A 23,303-nucleotide genomic window follows, 5' to 3' on the forward strand; every position below is an offset into this window, starting at 1 on the left:
ATGCACTGTGTGATCCTGGATTGGAGGCTGGACCAAGATGAGCCATAAAGGATATTACTGGGACAACTGGCAAAACTGGAATATGGACTGTATGTTAGATAATGACCCTGTGTCTGGGTTAACCGGCCGCAATTTGATCACCGCACCATGGTCACGTAAGGGAATATCCCTGCTCCTTCGAGAGGCATATTGAAGTACTTGGGGGCAAAGAATCATGATCTTTGTAACTTATTTACAAGTGGTTCAATCAGATAATCACAGTAGGAGAGAGAAAGCAAATGTAGTCAAATGCTAAAAATTGGGGAATCAAGGTGAAGTAGATATGAGATCATTAAACTACTCATACAGCTTTTCTATAAGTTTGACATTTTTCTAAATTAAAAAAAAAACTGAATAAATGGTCATGTTCATGAGACTGAGTTAAGAGGGTCAGGGAACTGGGGCAGACAGCCAGGTGTGTGTGCGCACGCCCACACAGGCACACTCGCACATTGCACCTACACGGGCACATTCACAGCCCCGTGCAGGCACACGCATATGTACTCTTGGGTGTGTGCCTGAGCGTGCCTGACACCTGACAGCACACACACACACGTGTGTGCACACAGACACACACACACACACACACACAAGCACAGGCACAACCTCACGTCCACACCTGCTCGCACCCACCTGTGTGGCCCAGAGCTGCAGCACCAGCGCCCGCGCCCGCATCTCCTCCGACACGCCCATCTCCTCCAGGTGCAGCAGGTAACTCTCCAGCCATTTGCTCCGGTGGGCCCGGGTGGCCAGCCTGGCTGGGGACAGCAGCTTCCACAGGTGACCTTTGATCTTGCATACCCGGTCCTTATCCCCTGCAGGGATGGAGCACAGAGGATGGGGGTTACAGATCCACCTCCAGCCCAAGGCCTCCCAGTCCTGACCTCCTAAGAGGCCAAGGGTCTTCTGGGTCTTACTCTGGTCGGGGTTGGGGGTAGTTCCTGTGAAAAAGAAGCTACAGGGACAGGCCCGTGGGAACCCCAGCGGGAAGCCCTTTAAACATTGACCTGGCCCAGAGTAGATGCTCAATAAACCTTTGTTAAATGAACTGGTTTCTTTGCATAGCAGGGAAGGGACAGGAAACAGGGAGCTGCATTCTCCCTTCCCAGGGTCTGATCCCAGAGCCCACGTGCACGTGGAGACCCGGCGAGCAGACTCAGCACAGCTTCACTCAGGAGACATCAGAACCAACCTAGCTGACCAGCAAGCCAGGGCAGATGGCTCTGGCGTCTCAAACTCAACTACCTGCAGGAAAGGCAGGTACAGTGAATGAGGGGGGCCAGGAAGGGGCCCAACGGGAGGGTCGGAGGGTCGGGTCCGGGCGGCCCTACTCAGCTCCACCCACCAGCCCCTCAGGCCTGACAGTGAAACGGCCCAGCACGGCCAGGCAGCCTGGGTTTCCAGAAGAAGCTGAAATCCAGATGTTCACGCTTAATCTTCTCATGTGATTTCAGGTTAGTATCTACGTAAGGAATGTGTGATCACCGCGCAGGCCACAAAAGCGTCTCAGAAGGTCAGCTTTGGCTATTGGATCACCTGTTCGCAATCACCATTAAACAAACAGTGGTGTGTTCACAGCCTGGAACACCGTGCAGCAGTGAAAACCAATGAGGAAGTTCCTTATGTGCAGCCCCAGCCAGGCCCACACAAGCAGACTGTTGAGGAAATAAAGCCAGTTGCTTATTGTTTATACACTATGTTAACACTACAAGATGATGCTATATTTACATATACACGCGCACATTTAAGATCTAGTTTTTCCAAAATCACCCTTGGGAAAGGGCGAGCCACTTGGATGGCTACGAAATTCCAAAGTACTAGAAACTCTTGGGCAAATCACTTTGTATCTCTGAACCTCAGTTCCCCATCTGTAAATTGGGGACAACCTGGCTCATAAGACCATTAGGAGGACTCAAAACAGAACACACGTGGTACTGGCAGGGGTTTGCTACAGTCCTGCCACTTTTTAAGGTATTATTTATCAGCCCCAGTGTAATGACTCAATGCTATGAATCAGAACTGCCAGGCCCGTGTGACTGGTAACTCTGCTGGAACCAGGGGAAACAGGTTCGATCCCAGCCCTCCATGCTGTGTGGGCTCTGCGGAGGCCCTGTCCATCTCTGGGCCTCAGTCTCCCCATCTGTAAAACAAGGGGGCCTAGGCTTAAAAACACCTCTATCCCCTGGACACCTAAGGGCACAGTCCAGAAAGGCCCCCACATTTTTAAAGTTTTGTCTTTTACCTTTAAAATGCTTTCAATTTTTGCATTAGACCTTGTGATTCTTTGATATAAGAATGCCTCCCTCCCCCCAAGCAATACATTAGCCAATAATCCAGGGAAATGAATATTCCAGAAAGAAGCAGTATGCTTCACTTGGGGCTCTATTTAACTCCCTCTTGTGTGAGAAGCACCAGACTCATGGTCTAAGGGTCCCAAGAGGGTCGATTTTCTTTTAAAACATGTGTATATTTTTTAAAGCAGAGGAGGAGAAATGCTTGCAAATGGTAAATAACAACAGCAGTAGCAGCAACAATAATAATAAAAGAACAAGAAAGAAACTCTAGGAGTTCAAGTGGACATACCCCAAAAGAGTTTCTCTCCATCCCATCTCAGCCTTCCCAGAGGCAAAAAATCTATACATGTCCCCACATTAAACACACCCATAAAATATACCCACTGCTCTGCACCCATTTTCATAACAGCAGATTTTTCTCCTATAGCAGCACATCCCATTCCTTCTTACAGTTGCACAGCTTTCCTTTGTGTGGAAGCATAATTTATTTAATCAGCCACTACTGGTGGACATTTAGGTGGCTGGCAGGGTTTGCTGTAATAAGTGACACGGCAATGAATATCTGTGGATCTCTGGACACGTGTGAGCATTTCTGTAGGGTAGTTCCGAGAAGTGGCAATACAGGGTCAAAGGAATGTGTATTCTACATGTTGATAGGTTCTGCCAAATCTCTTCTAAAGGAGCTGTACAGCTTCACATGCCCCACAGCAAGGTCTGGGGGCTGTTCTGTACCCCACCTCCAGGCCCTCGCTGAGAAACCTCCCCAACATTGTCACCTGCTGTCCACACTGGGGAATGCAGTCTTCCTTACTCAGCGCAGAGCTACTCCCAAAGTAACAGGGAGGGCCCCCCTCTGCATCTACCCAGACTCCCCTGGAGCTTCGTAAGGTGGAAAGGGCAATGGAGAAATTACTCTTTCCTGGAGAAGCAATCGGTGCTGGGATGTGTCAGTGCTTTACGCACAGGATTTTGCAATCAAAGTTTCCATTTTGCTGGCTCTGCCACCCACCACGCTGTGTGTCTATGACAAGCGGCTTCACCTCTCTGAGCCTCGTTTCTTTACACAAAATGAGTTTAATAATACCAACCTTCCAGCACTGATAGCAGGATTCAATAACATAAGAAGTTGCCTCTAAAAAGACGTTAAGAGTCATGAACAGGCAACTCACAAAGAGGAAAAGCAAATGGCTGGAAACAAAAAAAATTTTCATCACAGCAGTCAGGGATGCCCATAAAACCAGATACCCCTTTTTGCCCATCAGATGGGCAAGGATTTAGAGACTGATAATTGCATGTTGACAACAGTTGTGGGAAAATGCAAATTAAAACAAGTTACCCACCTCTGCCCATCAGATTGGCAAACAAGTGGAAAGACTGATAAAATCTGATGGGGAATGAGCAGACTCCTTCACTTCGAGCAGGCGTATGAATTGCTTCATGGTTTTGGAAATGATGTGGCAATAGCACATAAAAATTTTAATGTGTATGACTTCTGACCTGGCAAACCCACTTTCAGGAAACTGCTAGAGAGAAATAAAATCACCAGCTGGTAGAAGATATACAAGTACAACGAAATACTATAATAGCCACGAAAAAAGAGGAAATAATTATAAACATCTTTTGGAGGGAGGTGGCTGCCCAAATACCGACCTGCGAGCGCTAGGAAGACGTTTGGATTTTTAAATGGTGATTTTACTTCCTTCTATTTTGCTTGATTTTTCTAGGGTTTTCTAGGTATAGTATCAGATTATCTGCAAATAGAGATAGTTTTATTTCTTCTTTACTCATTCTTACACTGGTAAATGATTTCTCATATCTAATTGCATTGGCTAATGCCTCTAGAAGATGTTTGTATTGACAGGGGAGAACATACAGCTATATTGTTAGGTTAAAAAAATAAGTTGCAGATAATAGATATAATCCCTTTTTGTAAAAACTCACAGTGACACCCTAGATATGTTTGTCTGTCTGCATTTTCAAAATAGAATATGCTTACAAAACACTGTGCAGGGATGTATCAGCATGCTAACATTGGTTTCCATTGGAAGCTGAGCTTGGAAGAGTAGTATTACTTTTTACTGTCGACATCTACCACAGGAATATGCTTCTTTCTTAATTTAAACAATCAAATGTGTTAAAGTTTGATTTTTTAAATACATAAATAAAGGAAATGGGGGTAATGAGCTGTCGTAAGCCCTGGATGAGATAATGCTTAACCTAGTATCTGGCACATAGAAAGTGCTCAACAAATAGTGTTTTTTCTTATTATCTCAGCCAATCCTAACAGCCACTCTCTAGGAAGATCTTACTGTTCTCCCCATTTTACAGACGAGATCACAGAGGCACAGAGTGAATACACAAGAGCCAGTAAACCACCTCAAGCCATCTGAGCCCAGAGTCTGTCTCCATCACTCCCTTCAACTGCTCCTCTAGAAAAAAGACCTGAGGCAAAAAGAAGTTAAGTAACTTGCCCCCAAATCATCAGCAAGGAAGTAGCAGAGTAGGGATCTGAATCCAAGTTTTGCTGCAAGTGTCTGAGACCAGGACACACAGTATTTCTCAACCTACCTGAGGTACCTGTCAAACATGCAGTTTCCCAGCCTCCCTGGAGATTCTGATTCAAATGGACTGGGGTGGAGCTTGGGGACTTGTGTCATTATTAACAAGGGTCCCAGAGGATTCTTCTCACAGGGAAGCTTGAGGCACAGTGGCTAGGGGACAGTGCAGCCCAGTGTTCCTGCGGCCCCAGCACACTGAATCCAGCAGGAAGCTCTTTGCTAATACTGAGTTCCCCTGGAGCCACGATAATGAATGAGGTGGGTTTTTCAAACGATGTGGAAAGTCCTAGATGTAGAATTCAGTGAAAACTCCAAGTGGCAGAGCAATTCCTCCAGTGTGCTATGTCGCTGTTACAAAAGCACGGGGACCGTAACTCAGAAAAATGAAGGCATGTGTGCCCGGAAGGACATGTACAAGAATGTTCACAACAACCTAATTCACAGCCCCAAACCAGAAACTACCCAGATGTCCATCAACCAGGAATGGATAAACAAACTATGGCTATTACTCTAATAAAATACTACACAGCAATGAAAAAGAACAAACTATTAATCACACAACAACTTGCATGAATCTTACAGGCATGAAGTTGAGTGAAAGAAGTCAGACATGAAAGGGCACATATTGTATGATTTTTTTTATAGGAAGGCCAAGAACAGGTAAAACTAAGCTGAGGTGAAAGAAATCCATACAGTGGCTAGTTTAGATCTACTTCTCAGGTATGCATTTATGACCTGTGTGCTTTCCTGTATATAAATTATACCTCTGTGGGAAAAAAAAGAAATTAAAACCCTTAAAAATAGAAAACAATAAAATGACACACAAACGTATGTGTGCATGTGTGTGTGTGTATCTAGAGAAAACTCTGTCAGGAGATACTCCAAGCTAGAAATAAGGGTCACCCCTGTGGAGGGGAGGGGTGGTGGTGGGCTGGGATGCGGAGAAAGCAGAGAACTCTTTTATCGTTCCCTCTAAATTAGTCTATGTGATTTGAATTTATTATAACTAGCATAAACGATTTGTAAAAAATTTTAAAGCAAATTAAATCTTAAAACAAGAAAAGGAGCACACACACACACACACACAAGGTCCCTAGGCCCCACTCCAGATGTGCTGTATCAGAATTTCCAGCAGGAACCCCAGCTCCGGTCCAAGCCCTGCCTCCCCAGCACTGTGCTCTTGCATACCCCGAGTGGCAAGGAGCTCACTGCCTCCCAGGGCATTAGAATGTCTTTCTGCCTATGTGGCCTATGATCCTTCAGCTTGAGGGTGGACTCCTCCTCTGGGTCCCTCTGTCAGCCCTGCCACCCACCAGGGCCCCCACAGTGCTTACCCACTGACAGTGAGCCACGTGCCAGTTTGGGGAGCATCAGGTCAAGCTGGCGGAAGGTATGGAAGACGTCGGCTGAGTGGACGCGGTCCTGGGCCTGGCTCTCCTGGGTGTGCGGTGGGGCCTGGACACCATACAGAGTCAGGTAGCCAGCTCTGGGGGCAGCAGACAGCTAGTCAGGGGGTCGTCCTTGGATGCTCCCAGCCAAACCCTCCCAGGGGCTACCCACAAGCTTTTCTTCACTCGCACTTCTGAGCAGCACCTAGTCTTCCTACCATGTGACAGGGACCGTTCTGAACCCGACAGTCAGGACGAAGGAAAACAGACAAGACCCTCACATCCTCATGGAGCCGACACTCTAGTGCCGGAGTCAGACAGACAGAGAAGTGAGTTTTATGTGCTCAGGGGGAGGGGGAGCGGCTCGCGGTTAGGCTGAAGGATGAGAAGGAACTCAACGTGGGGAGAGCTGAGAGAGGGGGCCGAGGCACAGGGAAGAGCCAACCTCCCAAGGCAGGAAGGAGATGGGGTGTTGAGCACTCCAAGGAGCCTGGTGAGCAGAGCAGAGTGAGGGGTGGCTGGTGGGGCGAGAAGCGGGCACCGATCAGGAAAGGAAGTTCCTGCCTCTGGAGAGGCAGTCAGGGCAGGCTCCCTGGAGGAGGCAGGGTCTGAGCTGAGCCCTGCAGAATGAGCTGGGGGAAGGGGTTTGGGCAGAGGGCACAGGCCTGGGACCACACGAACATGTACCACCGTATTGGTGTGTCTGTCATCCAACTTGCCCATTCCCTTTCTATTTCAGGGGCTGCAGATGGAAATGAAAAGGCTCAAGGCTGCTGCCAACCCGGGAGGCAAGAGCTGCAGCCCAGGGATCCATTTACATCTGCCCCCTGTGTTGTCCCTGCTGTTCCCATGGGCCGAAACACACTCAGCTGCCATCACATCGTCCCACCTCCCCCAGGCCCACAGCTTCCTCTCTGACCTCTTTGCCCCCACAAGGACACAAGGTGGCAGAAGCCAGGAGACCCGGGAGTTGTCCTGCTGTGAACTTGCTGGGCGGTTTTAGCTGCACCTCTCTGGACCTCAGTCTCCCCCATCACACAATGACAGGGTGGGCCAGACCAGCATCACCCAGATCAGCTATAGCCGCTGACAATGTCCACACCACTTTAGGGCGAAATGAGAAAAAGCGGACGCATCAAGGGTCCCACCGGAGAGTGCAGGCTCAGCATGCAGGCCTGCCGGGACCACAGCCATGGGACTCTGGGCAAATGACTTAGGCTCCCCAGGCCTCAGCTTTCTAATCCATCAAGCGGGGTTTGTAAAGTATGAGCTCTCTGACTCGTAGAGCCACTGTAAGGACCAACTGCATCAGCACACATTGAGTCTGTATGTACACACATATGTATCATAAGTGTTCCCGTGGGCTCATACGTTTCAACGAATGCCTGCCCTTTATTCTGAAACTGTGTGGTTCTAAATTTTTGGGGGGTTGAAATGTCTTGATTTTGTGAGATGCTGGTCATTAATGGCACCAACAAAAACATCGAGCCGTCCTTACTGGTTCTCTTTCCCTCGCCGCCCGTGGCCACCTTCCTCCATCCCCGCCACCACCGAATCAAATCTTTCAGCAGGTCCCCTCAACTCCATCCCCCAAAGCTACCCAAATTGTCACCACCTCCCCTGTCATCTCCTGGTCCAGGCCACCATTCTCAATCACCCGGGCAACAACCACAGCCCCCTAACAGGTCCCCCCACTTCCCTCTCATTGCCACACACCTGACCTACGGTCTAATCTCCACCTGGCAGCCAAAGAGAGCTTTTAAAACTCTAAGTCCAATCATGTCATGTCCCACCTTAAACCCTCAGTGTCACTCATCTTACTTAGAACAAACTCCAAAGCCTTCCAGGGCCTTGTGGCTCCATGAGACCTGGTTTCTGCCAAGTTCTTTGACCTCATCCCCCTGCCCCTACCTCCTTGGCTCATTAGGCTCCAGCCCATTAGCCCTCCTGCCAAGCATCTTCCTACCTCTGGGCCTTTGCACTTGCCATTTCCTTCGCCTAGAATCTTGGCATGGGGGGCCTCTTATAGGCAGACCTCAGCTCTGAGTCCAGGACCTCAGAGAGACCCTCCTTATCCGTCTGCTTAGAAGAGTCCCCCAGACACTGTCACCCCATCTGTGAATCTCTGTATTTCTCACTCTCTGACATAACCGTCTGTGTTTATTGATTTATTGTTCATCTCCCCACCTAGTGTCAGCTCTGTGAGTTTCGGGACTTCATCTGTCTTCTCCCTGTTGAACCCCCAGTGTCAGGAATAGTGTCTGGCACTGCTGAAGGAAGGAACATTCAGTCCTACAGTTCTTAATATAAGCTTACAAGGTCTGATAAAAAGTTAAAGTCCTGGGTTTGTCTCTCAAACATTTTGTTTTCCTGGTCTGTGAAGTTCCAAGGTCTGGAAGCCACAGGAAAAGATGGTCTCTGAAGTCCTGTTTGCCACTCCCTCCCTGGGTGACCAGGTCCCCTTTTTGGCCTGGGTCTCCTTTACAGCTCATAGACTGAGTCAGGCAACCACTCGGGGTCCCAGATGCAACATGTCATCGGTCAGCCTTTGCTTTGAGTGTCCCAAACTGCTCCCCCCGCCACAGAGTCCTCCTGGTTGCCCTGGCCACTGCTGACGGCTGGCCCAGGTCCAGAGTGCGGGGCTCACCGGAGTAGGAAGCTGTAGGAGAAATCGAGGAGACCCATCTCACGCCAGCCACTGCCTGCTTCCGCGGTGTCGCCCAGCAAGAGAGTGTGGAGGTTGGTGTACATGGCCTCCGTGAGTGCCTGGAGTTCCCTGTGGAGGAGAGTCCTGGGGCAAGGAACAAAGGAGTGAGAGTGTCGCTTACAAAAGGAAATATATGCACACGGGAGCCTCCCTCCCCAAATCTCAACAGGACTCCAGCTCCCCATTGGCAGTGGGGGCCTTTGGTAGATCGGCTTAAACAAGGTGATATTATTATTTCTCTCATCATCGTCAACAACAATAGTTACTATTTACTGTACTAAGCACAGGGATTTCATTTCATCTTTTGATATCCCTGGGGGCAATGGTTACTACTATGATACCCATTTTACAGATGGAGAGACTCAGGGACAGAGAGGAGAAGGACTTGCCCAAGGTCACCTAGCCAGTAAGTGATCTCGATAGGATTGAAGTCCTGGTCTGCCCAGCTCCAGAGTCTGAACTCTTAAAGTGCATCCCCGCTTGGGGCACAGAAGCTTGGATAAGGAGCCCACAGACTTCTGGAAGAGAGAGAACTAAGAAAGCAACCCTTCCTCCTTGAGATTCAAAGTTAGGAAGGCCTGTTTGGTAGTTAAAGTGTCCCTTGACCAAGGACTGCTAATAAGACATGACCCCAAGTGACCACTACCTGAGGAATAGGGGAGTCTGGCTGGTGACCTGGTCTCAGCATGTGTACCTAGGAGCCTGAGAAGAATCAGTTCAGGGAGAGCATGTGGCTGAAACTAAGCCTCCACAGTACAGTCAACACTGAGTCATGACTGAGTGTACCATTAGAAGTCAAGAAAGGTAGGATCTTCCATCTAACTTTAAGCCCCTCTACATTCTGCAAGGACCTAGACCAGCTGGTGAAGTGTCCATGGGGCCGTGCAGAGCTGATGTTCAACAGTGACACCTTGTGGCAGAAACAAGAACAGCGCTAGCGTAAGAATCAAATGCTCCAGGTGGAAGAGAATGAGCTGTGGAGTCTGCAGACCTGGGTTCAAATTCCAGCTCTGCTACTTACTAGAAGTAGACCTTGGGTAAGTCACTTCACTTCCCTGAGCCTCAGTTTCCTCACCTGTAAAATACAGATAAAAATACCTACTCCTGAGGCTACTGCACAAATATGAACACGTGCCTATCAAAACCTGGCATTCAGCAGGTGTCTTCAAGTGGAGGTCGGCATCATTCTGTGCCCCTGCACCTAGAAGGGTGACCAGCATATAGCAGGTCCTCTGGTGTTTGCTGAATTAGTAAATGTGCTCACAGGTCTTGTTGATGTAAGTATCCCTTATGCTTCAGGACTTGCACCACCTCCTAGCTGTGTGACCTCGGGTGAGTTACTTCTCTAAGCCCCTGTGTCCTCATCTCTAAAATGGGGCTGCAAGTTACTTACCCTCCAGCATTGCTATGAAGACTCATGAGATCATGCATGACGCCAGCAGAGAGTATGGACTCAAAAATATTAATCACTCCACCACCTCCCTTTATTTGATAGATGTGGAAACAGAGGCTCAGAGAGGGGGAGTGACTTGCCAAAAGTCACACAGCTAGGTAGTGGGAAAGCTGGGATTTGAATCTAGGCCTGGCTGACCCCAGCCCTGGTCTCCTTCTACTAAAATCAGGGATGCCTCTTAAGAAGTAAGGAGTTCTTCTTCAGCCCAATTCTCTTGGGTTATCTTTGTGCATTTTCTCAAAACAAAATGTCTTTCCTGGACACCTGTGGTGGAAACAAGATCAGCCCACACAGGACTTGAACTCCACAGGCAGATGCCGACCGCCCACCCTGGCCCACGCACGGGTGCCGTCTGCGGCCACTCACGGTTTCATCTTGGACTTTTCATCACTGGGGCTGTAATGCGGAAGCTGCACATCAAAAATCCTCTCCATGAGGAAGACAGCGTAGGCGTGGAAGTCCAGTCTGGTGCGAGGCTCCCACACCACCATGTCATAGGAGTGTGGGTCCAGGAGGACAGTGACATACCTGCCCCCCACCAGCACCTGGGAAGTTGGCAGGGATGGAGTGAGGAGTTCAGCTATGAACAATAGTCGTTCTCAGTGGGCAAGGGCTTACCCTGTGCCAGGCACTGGCCCCACCAGGTACTTAAGTCCTCTCATCTACCCCTCACAACCACCCTGTGAGGCAGGGACCAACATTCACCCATTTATAGCTCAAAAGTAAGGCTTAGAGAAGGGACATAATGTCCCCAAGATCATACAGCTGAGAAGTGGCAGAGCTGGGACTGGAATTCGGCACTTTTCTGAACCAAAGGTTATGCTCTTAACCGCCTCACTTTTAAGAATCTGCCTCGGTTATCTTAGTTACTGTAATATCTCCAGCAAACCAGGAGAGAGTCTGCACACAGAAGACAGAGGATGATGTAAGCGCATCATAGGTGGATGGGTTGGATGGATGAATGGTTGGCTAGCTGAATGGATCAATGGACAGATGGATGGAAGGGTGCTGGTGGATAAATGCTAGCGGACACAACATAGGTGGGTGGGTGGACAGATGGAAGGAAGGATGGAAGGAAGTTTTTGGGTAAATGCTAGTGGATGTGAAAGCAACACCCACTTCTTTGGAAGGCTGAGCTCTGCATGCAGCTCAAGAAGGGAAGGAAGCAGCACTGGAGAGCTGTAATCCTGCAGCCAACAAAGGTCAGGGAATTTTCCCTCAAATGTCTGCGGAGGGGGTCACACAACTCTAACTGGGCCATTTTCAAAATGTCATCTGTGAATCACGTTACTCAAATTCTCTTATAAAAATACAGGTCAATATCCAAGAAAAAATGCTACTGGATGGATTATTAGATGGGTGGATAAATGGAAGGATAGATCACTGAATGTATGTTGGGTGGAAAGAAGAATGGATGGGCAGCTAGAGGTTGCTTGCAAACTAAATGTATGAATGAATGTTGAGCACATGGATTGCAGGATGCCAAGCGGATATTGGGTAAAGAGATTGAAGGATGAATGTTGGATGGATGGAAGATGGCAGGATACATGGAAGGTGGTTGTTTGGATGCTGAAGTGGTGGATGGACAGCAATATAGACAGATGTATATCAAGTGGACAGACACTGGATATTGAATGGGTAGGTAATTGAATATTGGGTGGTAGTAGCAGATGGATGGAAACATGGGCAGATAAATGGCAGAATTGAAGTTGGTGAAAATTAAATATACGGATGAAAGATGGGTGGATGGTAAGTACATGAGTGGAAGAATGATGGATACACTTGGATAGACAGATGGAGAAATAGATGATGGATAAGTGGATGGATAGACGGATGCTGGATAGATATTTAGAAAGATGGATGAATGAGTGGGGATACATGGAGGCTTGATGGAAATGGGATGTATGAGTGAATATTGGGTAGATATCAAAGTGGAAGAAGGCTGCTTAGATATTGGGTAGACAGGCAGAGGGACAGATGTTAGATGGATGGGTGGATGTTGGATAGATGGAAGCTAAATAAATGGATAGAGGTAAGTTAGATGACTGTACAGGTATTGGATAGATACTGAATGACTGCACAGCTCAATGCTGGGAAGATGCTAGAGGGATAGTGAAGGGATGGATGTTAGATTACTGTTGGACGTACAGGTGGACAGGTGCATAGAAAGTGCCTGGACCACTGGATGGTTAGTGTATGGATGGATATTGAAGAAATCAGTAGGCACCAGCTATAAAGGCCCAGCTGCTCACCCCCTTCCCTCCCAAGAGGCACAAGGGGCACTTACAGTAAAGATATCACCATGCTTCTCCTTCATCCTAGTGAGGAAGCTGGCAGCATCTTTTCCAAACTCCAAGGCATGGCCCAACCAGGGGATACTGCCCAGGTCCAGGGGAGGCTCACCAGGTCGCCTGCAGAAGCAATAGCACTTGTCACCATTTGATAAATCAGGGAAGAGAATAAAAAGTATAAGGCATGGGGTGTGATTTTCAATGGAGAGGCCATCTTCCTGGAGGAGACATTTAATCAAAGACTTGAAGGTGGTGAGGGAAGGAGCCACATAGGAGATTTTCTTCAAAAGAGAAGCTTCCGGGCTGAGGTCAGATCGTGCCTGGTGTGTTCAAAGAACAAGGAGGAGGCCAGTGTGACTGGATTGGAAAGAGAAAGGAGAAGCAGCAGAAGCTGAGGCCAGATCAGTAATGGGCCAGACCAGGCCTTGCAGGTGGCTCTGAGGACTTCAGCTTATGCTCTCAGTGAGGTGGGGCTGTGGGGGTGTGGAGCAGAGCAGGGACATGATTTGGCTTACGTTTTTAAAGGACCCTTTTGGCTGCTGAGCAGGGAATGGACCAAAGAGGGCTGAAGCTGCGGGACCAGTTGAAGTTGATACATATTAGGGGGTCCAATCAAGGTGGTGATCTCTCTGCAGATAGGAGAGCTTTCCAGAACGCAGGGGTACAAGGATACCGAGTTCTCTGCTGGAGTGAGCATGGACCAGGGTTCTGTCATCTCACACTTCCTGTCATGCCCACAGAGAAAGGATGAGGCTGGCGAACGTGGTTGGGTGGTAGGAGGTAGAACAACTGGCCTCATCAATGACCCCATCACTGACCCCACCTGCCTTTCACCAGCTCAGAATGTGCGGTATCTCAGGAGGCCAGAGGCCAGGCCCACAGCCTGTGGGGATGTCCCAGGGGTACAGGTAGCTCAGCCAGGGGTAGGAAGGTTGTGTGTGTGATATTCAAGGTCAAAAATCTCATCTGTGAGAGCAGAGAGACGCCTCTGAGGATATGATAACAGTATTTGTAGCTCACTGTTGTAGATGGAATTCTAAGATGACCACAATGACCAACACCTTCTATAATATCCTCCCACTGAGTGGGGTAGATGGTACAGTTGACTTTAAGGAAAAAACCATTCACCTTAGTGGGCCTGACCTAATCAGGTGGGGACAGGGCTCTTCCTGGCAAAAGAGACTCAAAGCATGAGAGATTTGACATAAGGGAGCTTCTCTGTTGCTGGCTTTGAAGATGGAAGGGGCCACATGTCAAGGAATGCAGGGGGTCTCTAGGGGCTATAAGTGGACCTTGGCTGACAGCAAGCAAGGAAAGGGGGACTTCAGTCCCACAACCATGAGGGGCTGAATTCAGCCAGACTCCTCCTTGGAGGTTCCCGATAGGAAGGCAGCCTGGCCAACACCTTAATGTCAGCCTTGTAAGGCTCTGGACAGAGAACCCAGCCACACTGTGCTGGACTTCTGACCTACTGAAGTGTGAGCTAATGAACTGGTGTGGTTTTCAGCTACTAAGTGTGTGGTGATTTGTTATGCAGCAAGAGATAATTAATACACTCAAATTTATAATTGCACTTTCAATGGGCCCTGCCCTTGGCCAAGTACTTGTTATTTGAGCATTACATTTCATCCTCCCCTACCACCCTCTGAGGGAGGGACTACTAGCTAAGGAGAGCTACATCATGATCAAAAAATGGGCCTTATAATATTGCGGGGCTGGTGCTCATGGCAGATCCTGGGAGGTCCCTAACCCTAGGCTAGGGCCCTGTTTTAGTCATAGAATTATCAGAACCACTGGATGCAGAGAGCTCCCTCTACTGAATGAGTGAATGAGTGAGTGAATCATCCCATCTTTTCTTTCTGTGGATTCATTCACTCCTTTACCAAATATTAACTACGAAGCAGGTACCTTCCTGGGAGCTGCAGATACAGCAGTGAACAGGGAGGATGAGGCGATGTTTTTCATTGCAAACGATAGGAACTCAACTCAAAGTGGCTTGAGCCCCCCCACCCCCCAAAAAGAACGCAATTTATTGGCTCAATCAGGGCAAGACCAGGGTTGAAATCCTGGCTTCAGGGAGCTGGTGGGGAAAACACCTTCAGGTACAGCAGGATCCAGGAACTCCAAGGATGTTGTCAGGATTCATTTCACTCTATCTTTCAGCTCTGATGTCTGCTGTGTTGGCTTCACCCTCAGGCAGCCTCTCCCTGCATTGTGTCGGGGTGGCTCTTAGCAGCCCTGACATCCTGCCAGCTCAGCCATCCCAGTGGGAGTCTCTTTGTCAGTGGTCTTAGTGAAAGTCCGGCTGACTCAGGTTGGCCTTGTTTAAGTCAGATGCAAATCCCTTTACTAATCCCTGAAGTCACATGGGATGCTCACGTTGGCCGGCCCAGATGTCCAGCCAACTCCTGGAGGTGGAGTTGGAGACTGGAGCAGTTTCACTACACTGATAAGTAATTAATGGCCTCCCTGGACTCAAGTCCTTTGCAGTTTATTCTACATGGTCTGGCCCTGAGGTTTGAGCAACAGCTATATGTCAGGCCCTACGCATCTTCCAGATGTTTCCTGCTTGGTAATGATGGCTGATACTTGATGAGCCCTGACTGTGTAACAGCCGTATGAGGAAGGAACTGTTACTATCAAGTCCATTGTACAGCCGGTGAAACTGAGGCACTGAGGCGTTTGCCTGAGGGCCCACCATGGAGGATCTGGGTTTCTAATCCAGGCAGGTCTGGCTGCAGAGCCCACATTCCTGATGCTACCCTGGCCCCAAGTCACCCCAAGTGGACATTTGCACATTCACTTTGCAGATGAGGAAACTGAGACACAGAGAGGTTTCAGCGACCTGCCCGAATGCAAGTCAAGGCCTGAGATTTACCCCTAAAACCTCTTTTGGGGTGTGGGGAGGGCTGGGGCTTCCTTTCTCTGCTTTTTATCCTGGCTGCTGCCAGAGCTCCCCAGCAAGCCTGGTGTTATTTCTGGCAGCTTTCATCTTTCCCCAGAAAAGTTCCAAGGAGGCGCAGACAAAGGCAGGAAGCTGGAGCCCAGGCGCCTGACCCCTGATGTGCCAGCAACTCCTCCAGCCCCTGGGCCTTGAGTCCAACTCAGGCCCAGGTCACATTCCAGAGTGACTCAGCCGGAGGCCAGTGGGGGCGAGGAGGCTCTATTTTGGGGTCTGTGGTCTCCAGCCTCACCCACTGACACTCTCACTGTTCTGAGGCACTGCCAGTCCCTGGGAGTCAGGAATGCAGGGTTTGACTCTCTCGTCTCCAGCTCCTGCCCACACAGTAGATGGTCACCTGCACTTCCTGGTTCAAATACCAAGGCATCTTTTCTGAGTCTCCCCTGGAGCTTTGATTCCCATCATGTGGGTTCCCCCCAAATCTGCCCATTCTCTGCTCACAGACCCCAGCGCCAATCCCATCACCTGTCCTGTCTCTCCCACTAGAACTTTTGCAAAAATCAAGGAGAGAGTCAAGCATGGATATCACCCACCTTTGGGTCCCTTGAAGTATCACAACCTCTCTGGACAGACGTCCCATGAGGGTAGACACTTCTTGTAGACCCAGCACTTAGAACAGTGCCTGGTACATAGTAGATGCTTAATAAATATGTCTCAGATGAATGAGACATGCACACAGTTGTTGCTCAACGGAAGCACGTCTCCTAGACTTGCTGAGAGGGTTAAGGGAGCTAATGCAGGTTAAGTGCCCACCACAAAGCCCACGCTCTGGAGTGCCCAGAGCAGAGGCTGCATCACTTAGCTGTGTAATGTTGGTGGACTACCTGACCTCTCTGTCCAGCAATTTCAATTCAATTCAGGGCCTCAGGGAGGATATAATGGAGGAACAGAAGGGGCTGGTTGCTGCCCAGCTGGACTGGAACAACTTGAGCTTCTGTTTAAACTGCTTAACCCACTCTTTCCCTAGGGCTCAGCCGCAGGCTGTTTGCCGTTAACCAAGGGTCTCCGTAACCATCTTCCACTCCTTCCTCTCACTGCCTCCCACTGTGTAGAAAGTAAGTCATCTTACTCTAGTTTTGTAATAGACATAAATTCATAGAATTGCTTCTGAGCATAATGGGAAAAAAAAAAAAACAGTAGGGCAAGTATAATGATAAATAGAACAGCTGCAAGTTGGAGGGCAATAGGGAGTGGCGGAGACTGTGACAAGGTTTAGAAAGGGTTCTACTACTGAGTCCCAGGCAAGAGTTGCTAGATCTTCCAATTTTTCAGGAGAAGCTGTAAATCTGGAGTTTTATGTTTGGAATCCCCCAATTTTCTCCCCTTGTACTGTGTGATCCGCACCAGACCCACCTGGGGCTGAATCCAGACATGGACTATCATTTGGTGACCTCTGGTTAGTGCATGTTGGAATGAGACAGATTTATTTGTGCCTAGTAAATTCCATATCCTGCAAGGGCCCAGATCAGCCCTTGTGCCACTAGGAACCCTCACCTGATGCCGCTGTGGCTCTGTTCCCTCTAAAACGGGAGTTTCCCCCTCAGGAGACCTCTTCCAATGCTCCCTATAACTGTCACACAAGCCCAAATGGGAAGAGAGATGCATTCAGCCTGCCGGAGCGGCTGGGGCATGAGAGACCAGCTGCACCTCAGAGCACAGACAGAGAAACTAAGGCCCAGAAAGCAGGAAGGATGTTTCTGATACCCATACGGCAGATCATTAGTCCTGGTGGGCACAGGAGTCAGACTCCTAGCCCCCAACCCAAGGCCTCCAGACTCCCAGCTCACTGCCTCTCCCAGGAGAAAGCACTCCTGGTTACTGGGCCGGGTTTAAAAGCTCCTTGCCATAATGGCAGAAGTTTGAATTTGGACTGGGAGTTAGGTGCCATTAAAAGAATAATTTAATACATATTCTCAGGCAGAATAACAGAATAGTGCCTGTCATTGTTTTTTTGACATGCATGCTGAAATACTTAGTGGTGAGATACCATGATATCTGTAATTTCTTTAAAAATGTTAACAACTGTCCAATCGAGGTGATGGATACAAGGGGTTCTTATGGTATTCTTTTTATTTTTCTGTACAGTTGAAAATTTTCATAGCTAAATGTTTTTTAACTAAAAAATAAATAAATAAAAGACAAATAAAGACAAGATTTGTTGACTGACTAAAGTGGTGCTTTTTTTTTTTTTTCTTTTTTAAACTGGGTAAAGCATGAAGTTTGGAACCAGCTAGATATAGGATATAACTTCTGTGTGGCCTTAAGGAGGCCACTTAGCCTTTCTAAGTATCAGCTGTAAGGTGAGCTGATGGCTGTTACCTCGAGGGCTGGTCAGGAAAAAGGAATGAATAATGAAGAGTGCAGGGCCTCGTGTGTTTGACCCAGACTTTTGATCGCTGTCTACACACAGCCTCATCTACTTCTTTTTCCAACACTTGATTATTTGTCCTTCCTTAGGAATCTTCTGGTCATAGCTGCATCTCTTACTATCTTAACATCTTGTGATTTGAGAATTTTGAGCATTCAGATCACTTATAAAATGTGTGGGAAGAGTGAAAATTCAAATTTTCCTGAAAAGCAAAAATTCTGGCAGCCCAGATTTTTAATCCAGGCAATATTAAATAAGTTTCTTAGCCTCTTTGAGCCTCACTTTCCTCCTCTGTAAAGCAAGGGGTGTGGCGGAGGGTATAGCTCAAGTGCTAGAGCACATGCTTAGCATGTACGAGGTCCTGGGTTCAATCCCCGGTACCTCTTCTAAAACAAATAAATAAGTGAACCTAATTACCTACTCCCCCCCCCAAAAAAATAAAATATTAAAAAAAAAAAAAACCAAGGAGTAACAAGAGTGCTCCCTTGCTGAGATGGGAGGAGAAAATGAGATTGGGGGCCTAAATTGGGGTCCTTGAGGGGCCTCCCCAGGAATCATGCAACTGTCTCTGCAACCATCAGTGACCCCCATACTCACACTTCTCACCAGTACTCACTGTTGACATCCCTAAGCCACCCACTGGTATAGAAATCAACACCTCGCTCTCAAAGATAAATTAGCTCTCTGGAATAATAGCAAGAATTACCTAAAATAACATTTAATTGGCATTCCCTCTAAACCAGTGATCCACTCTCACATACATGAGCATCATCATCATCCCCATTTTAAAGAATAGAAAACTGAGGTAGAGAGTGGTTATTCAACTTATTCCTATTTCCGGAGGCTGCGAGTTTCCATATGCTGAGCACCCAGGTACCTGCCTCCCAGAATCCATGTATTCTATGACCACCCTCATGTATCCCAGAGAAAAAGCACAGACCAGGGGGCCCCACAGGATGACCACAGGACATTGTCTGAAATAGCAAAGAACACTGGAAATAACTTAAAAGTCCACCAATAGGGACAAGAATAAAAAGGGAAAAAAAAACTCTGCCAGCTCTTCATACTAAGGAATACTACACAGAAGATCAAAAGAATGAATTAGATCTCCACGTAGACATGTGAATCGATGTCAAAACTAAAATCTGGAGTGAAAACCGCAAAGTTACAGTCCGAAAACAACTCTATACAGAGTTACCCAAAAGCCTCACAACTTAGGAAAAATAATTCATTTCTCCATAGGAAAACTTGTCTGTTGACTTTTTCTTTTTTGTTTTCAGTGTTTCCAGGCAGATGATTGAATGCATGGTTTTAAATTTCACCTGGAAAGGTGTCCAGTGGTTGAAGAAAAATACCGTGAGCTCATTGTTTAGAAATTCAACTAACACATTGTTTAAAAATAAAAAGTTTCCAGAAAACTTCTGGAATTTTCAGACACTGCTGTATATGCACACACTCTTCCACCGCCCTGTGTTATCTACAGGCTAATGTCTATGTTATAAGAGGAATTTTTAAAACAGCTGGAAGACTGAGGAGTTATGACAACCAGAGGCAGTGAGGTACCCTGGATGGGATCTTGGCACAGAAAGATGTTAATGGAAAAACTGATGAAACTCAAATAAAGTCCGGGCTTTGGTTAGTCATAACAGGCTGGTGTTAAATTTTAGTTTTAATGATTGTACCCTGATAATGTAAAACGTTAACAATAGTGGCAATTGTGTGAGCGGTATTTGGGAACTCTCTGTACAACTCTTCTGTGAATATGAAACTGGTCTAAAATAAAAAGTGTATTTTTAAAAAGATCTGGAAGGTTCCTCCTACATTAATCAACAGGAGAGGTCCAGAATTGTCTGAAACGTGGTTAGAAGGGCTTCCGTCTTATCTATAATGGGATAAATGTTTGTTTTAAGTTAAATGTATTCCTTGTGAGATTCAAATCAATTTTTAAAAATTTTTTATAGAAAGAAAAAGGCCTACTTTCATCTCCTTGATTTGAGATGGATGCATTTTACTTTTTCTCCCAAATTGCAGATTCTCAATTGAGCAGGAGAACCTTTGGGACTAGGAAACTAAGACATGGGGTCCTGGTTCTTCTCTGCCCAGGCTATGGAACCCCAGCAGAAGGGAGACCCCCTTCCTGGGCCTGAGTTTCTCAAGCAGAGGGAAATACAGAGCCTACCCAGCCCCTTCATCCAAGCCGGGGCAAACCTGGGGAGGGTGGTTCCAGCGCTGGTAAGAGGGCATCCTTCAGAGCCTCTGCCTTCCCCGGCCTCAACTCTGCCACCTGTGTAATAGGGGTGAGAAGCAAGGTGGCCCCTTAAGGCAGCTGAGAGCAAGGCGAGAATCTGATACCGAGTTGGTGCGGGATCCAGGTAGAGGCTGAAGAGCAGGAGAGGGCTTCTTCCACCGGGAGTCACACAGCCTGTCCACAAACCCACTCTGCGCCCGTGACTCTCGGTCCCAGGCATCGTGCTCTGGGCCAGGCCTGGCCGAGCTGAGCGTGTACGGTGGGGGACCAGCCTCCTAGGACCTCTGTCCTGCACCTTCCCAACCGCGTCTCCCCACTTTGCGCCTTCTTTGCAGCTCGGCCTGGTCCCCTCGCCCGGGATGGGGCGGGAGGAAGAGCGCGGGAGCCCCCTCTGCAGGACGCCGGGTCTCCCACCTCCGAGGGGCTCGCCCAGGGGTTGTGGGGGACGGTGGGAAGGTGACCCCCTCCTGCCCAGGGGACTGGAGTGGGGCTCCGCCGTGGCCCTGCCGCCAGCTCGGCGACCCCCTCAATGCGGCCGGGGTGCGGGCTGGAGCGGGGACGCCCCCTTTGTCTAGCCCGGGGGCAGCGCGGGCCGGCCGGGCTGAGGGGAGCCGGGGCGGGCCGGGCGCGGGGTACTCACCGCGTGCGCCGGCGGGTCAGCAGCAGCAGCAGCAGCAGCGCGGCCAGAAGGCCGAAGACCACGGCCCAGGACATGGCAGGGCCGGCGACGAGGCTGCGGCGGCCGAGCGCGGGAGGCGGCGGGGCTGGCTCGGGGGCCACGGGGACGCAGTCCCGGAGCCGAACCCGCCCCCGCGCCCCGCCCGCCCGCCCGCCTCGGGGCGGGGGGCGGGGCCGCGATCCCTCCCAGGTCTGGAGGGGTGGGCAGGGTCGCTCTACGAGACCCTCTTGCCCGACTCCCTGGCCCAGGAAAGGGGAGGGAATGTGGGTGGAAAATGTGGATGCGGAGGAGAGGAGATGCGGGTTGGAGGGGAGGAAGGAGGATGTGGTGGGAAGGGAGGGGTGCTGTAGGGGCAAAGGAGGGGATGTGCAGGGAGGGAGGGGTTACACGGGGCGGGGGCGGGGGGTATTTGGGGAAGAGGAAGGAAGGAAATATAGGGGGCAGAGGGGTGTTGGGGATAGAGAAGGGAGTGTGAGGATGGGAGGTGACGCGGTAGGAGAGCAGAGATTGTGGCGGGAGGGGGCGAGTGGGGGCGCTGTCCGCCACATTCCTCCGAAACAATCTCCACCACTCTAGCCCCCTCCTCATCCCATCCCCACCCCAGAAGGGCTAGAGACCGTTAGTTTTCTATTCTGTTGGTCCTGGGTAGGGTTGGGCTGGATAATACCGCCCCCTACATTGCCTTCAACAACTACAGTGGAACGCGCACAAGAGCTCAGAGCATCTGGCTGAGTCCCCCGTCCTCACCTGCTATAAGGAACAGACCAATGAATGTTCTTGGAGCACAGCAGGGGCTCAGAATACGGTGCCATGGTCACAATTACCTGGTGCTTGGGGTGCTGGCCTCTGGTGCCTGCGGCTCTGCAAGAGACGTGCCTTGGGCACTGGCAAGGTTTGGACCTCACTCCGCCCTCAGCGCTCCCTACATGCCCCCCACTCCAATTTACCCCTGGGAAACCTTGGGCAGGGAACGTACCCTCTCTTAGGCCAGTTCCTTATCTGGGAACAGACAGGTCAGAGTTGTACTTTCCCTTAGGGGGTGTCTGTGAAGAATTGATGAGAGCTTGTCAGTAAAGAGAATTGCAAACTCTGAGTGCTTGGCACGTGTGAGTTTTGTGAGACAATGGGCAGAACGTGGACCTGGGAAGGTCCGATGCTAATCCTATGTCTGCCACTCACTGCTGGGTGCATTTAGGCAGGTTTCATTTCATCTTACAATAGCCTCCTGGATGAGCTGTTACTCCTCCCTGGCCTCCTGGCTTCTGCCCTTGTTGATCTACAGTCCATTCTTCCTGCAGTTGTCAGACGGATCCTGCTAGAACCGAAATCAGGTCTTCTACCTGGATCCTGCTCAGAACCTTCCATGGCCCCACCTCAGAGCCCAGCCCACATCTTTACAAGGTCCTATAGGAACTGTGATCTGTCCCCTCCTGACCTCATGTTCCTCACTCTCTGCCTCATCCACTCTGCTTCAGCCACAGTCATCTCTCATTCTGCCCTAGATGTGCCACTCACTCCCACCCCAGGGCCTTTGCACTTGCTATTCCTTCTGACTGGAACACTCTTCTCTTGATACTTGTGCAGCTGGCTTGTTTCATCACATCCCTAGTCCCTCTTTGCTCAACTGTTATCTCCTCCAAGAGGCCCTCCCTCACTGCCTGGTCTAAAGCGGTCACATCAGCTCTGTCTATTGCCTTGAACTGTTTTTCTTCTTTTTTCTTTTTTTGACAGAACTGAACATTTCCTGCTGTCACATTAGAGATTCATTTATTTGCCTGTTTAATGTCATCTGTCAAGGCAGTTGGATGACCCTCATGTAGCCTCAGCAGATTCAGAACATCAAGAGACAAAAGGAGTTTCTTGAACTTCTTGTTTATTTATCCAGCTTTATCCACCAGTGAAGCCAACAATCCCAAAAAGGCCACAGAACAGGCCTGGAGGGTTTTCTCCAAATTTGGGGAGCCCCATGGGGAAGCCTTCTGGCAGTGGGGTTCACAGCCCAGCTTGGCCAGTACTAAACCACATGACCCCAGGCAGTCTGTTCCACCTCCCCAGGCCTCGGTGCCTCATCAGTGAAACGGGGATGAAGTGAGGAGTAAATGGCCTAATCCAAGTGACACACCTGTCAGAGTGCCTGACACACAGTGAACATTAATGAAAGTCAACTGCCATTAGCACTTAATCCTTCCAATTCAGCCTCTCACCATATAGGGGGTCAAGGCTTTGTCTCAGTTTTCTCATCTGAAAAATGGGAAGAACAGTTCCTTACTCATAGGACCATTGTGAGGACTAAATTAAATGATGAGAGAATGAAAT

The 23,303-nt window shown here is 49.1% G+C and overlaps 1 protein-coding gene across 2 annotated transcripts in view; it reads right to left on the reverse strand.

Moving 5' to 3' along the window:
• Positions 1-21,118, reverse strand: part of PTGIS (prostaglandin I2 synthase) — a 34,950-nt gene extending 13,832 nt beyond the window's left edge. Inside the window, exons 1-7 of one of the 2 annotated variants that reach the window (XM_074347420.1) lie at positions 20,949-21,008; positions 20,269-20,344; positions 12,727-12,850; positions 10,806-10,984; positions 8,927-9,070; positions 6,226-6,377; positions 673-854 (exon numbers count right to left, since the gene is read on the reverse strand). In XM_074347420.1, the coding sequence (XP_074203521.1) occupies positions 673-854; positions 6,226-6,377; positions 8,927-9,070; positions 10,806-10,984; positions 12,727-12,756 (687 nt within the window). In that variant the 5' untranslated portion in view covers positions 12,757-12,850; positions 20,269-20,344; positions 20,949-21,008. Of the gene's footprint in view, positions 1-672; positions 855-6,225; positions 6,378-8,926; positions 9,071-10,805; positions 10,985-12,726; positions 12,851-20,268; positions 20,345-20,948 lie in introns of both variants that reach the window. The other variant, XM_074347419.1, reaches the window with a different exon arrangement.
• Between the last annotated feature and the right edge of the window lie 2,185 nt (positions 21,119-23,303).

This window comes from Camelus bactrianus, chromosome 19 (assembly GCF_048773025.1).
Source record: "Camelus bactrianus isolate YW-2024 breed Bactrian camel chromosome 19, ASM4877302v1, whole genome shotgun sequence".
NCBI classification, from domain to species: domain Eukaryota; kingdom Metazoa; phylum Chordata; class Mammalia; order Artiodactyla; family Camelidae; genus Camelus; species Camelus bactrianus.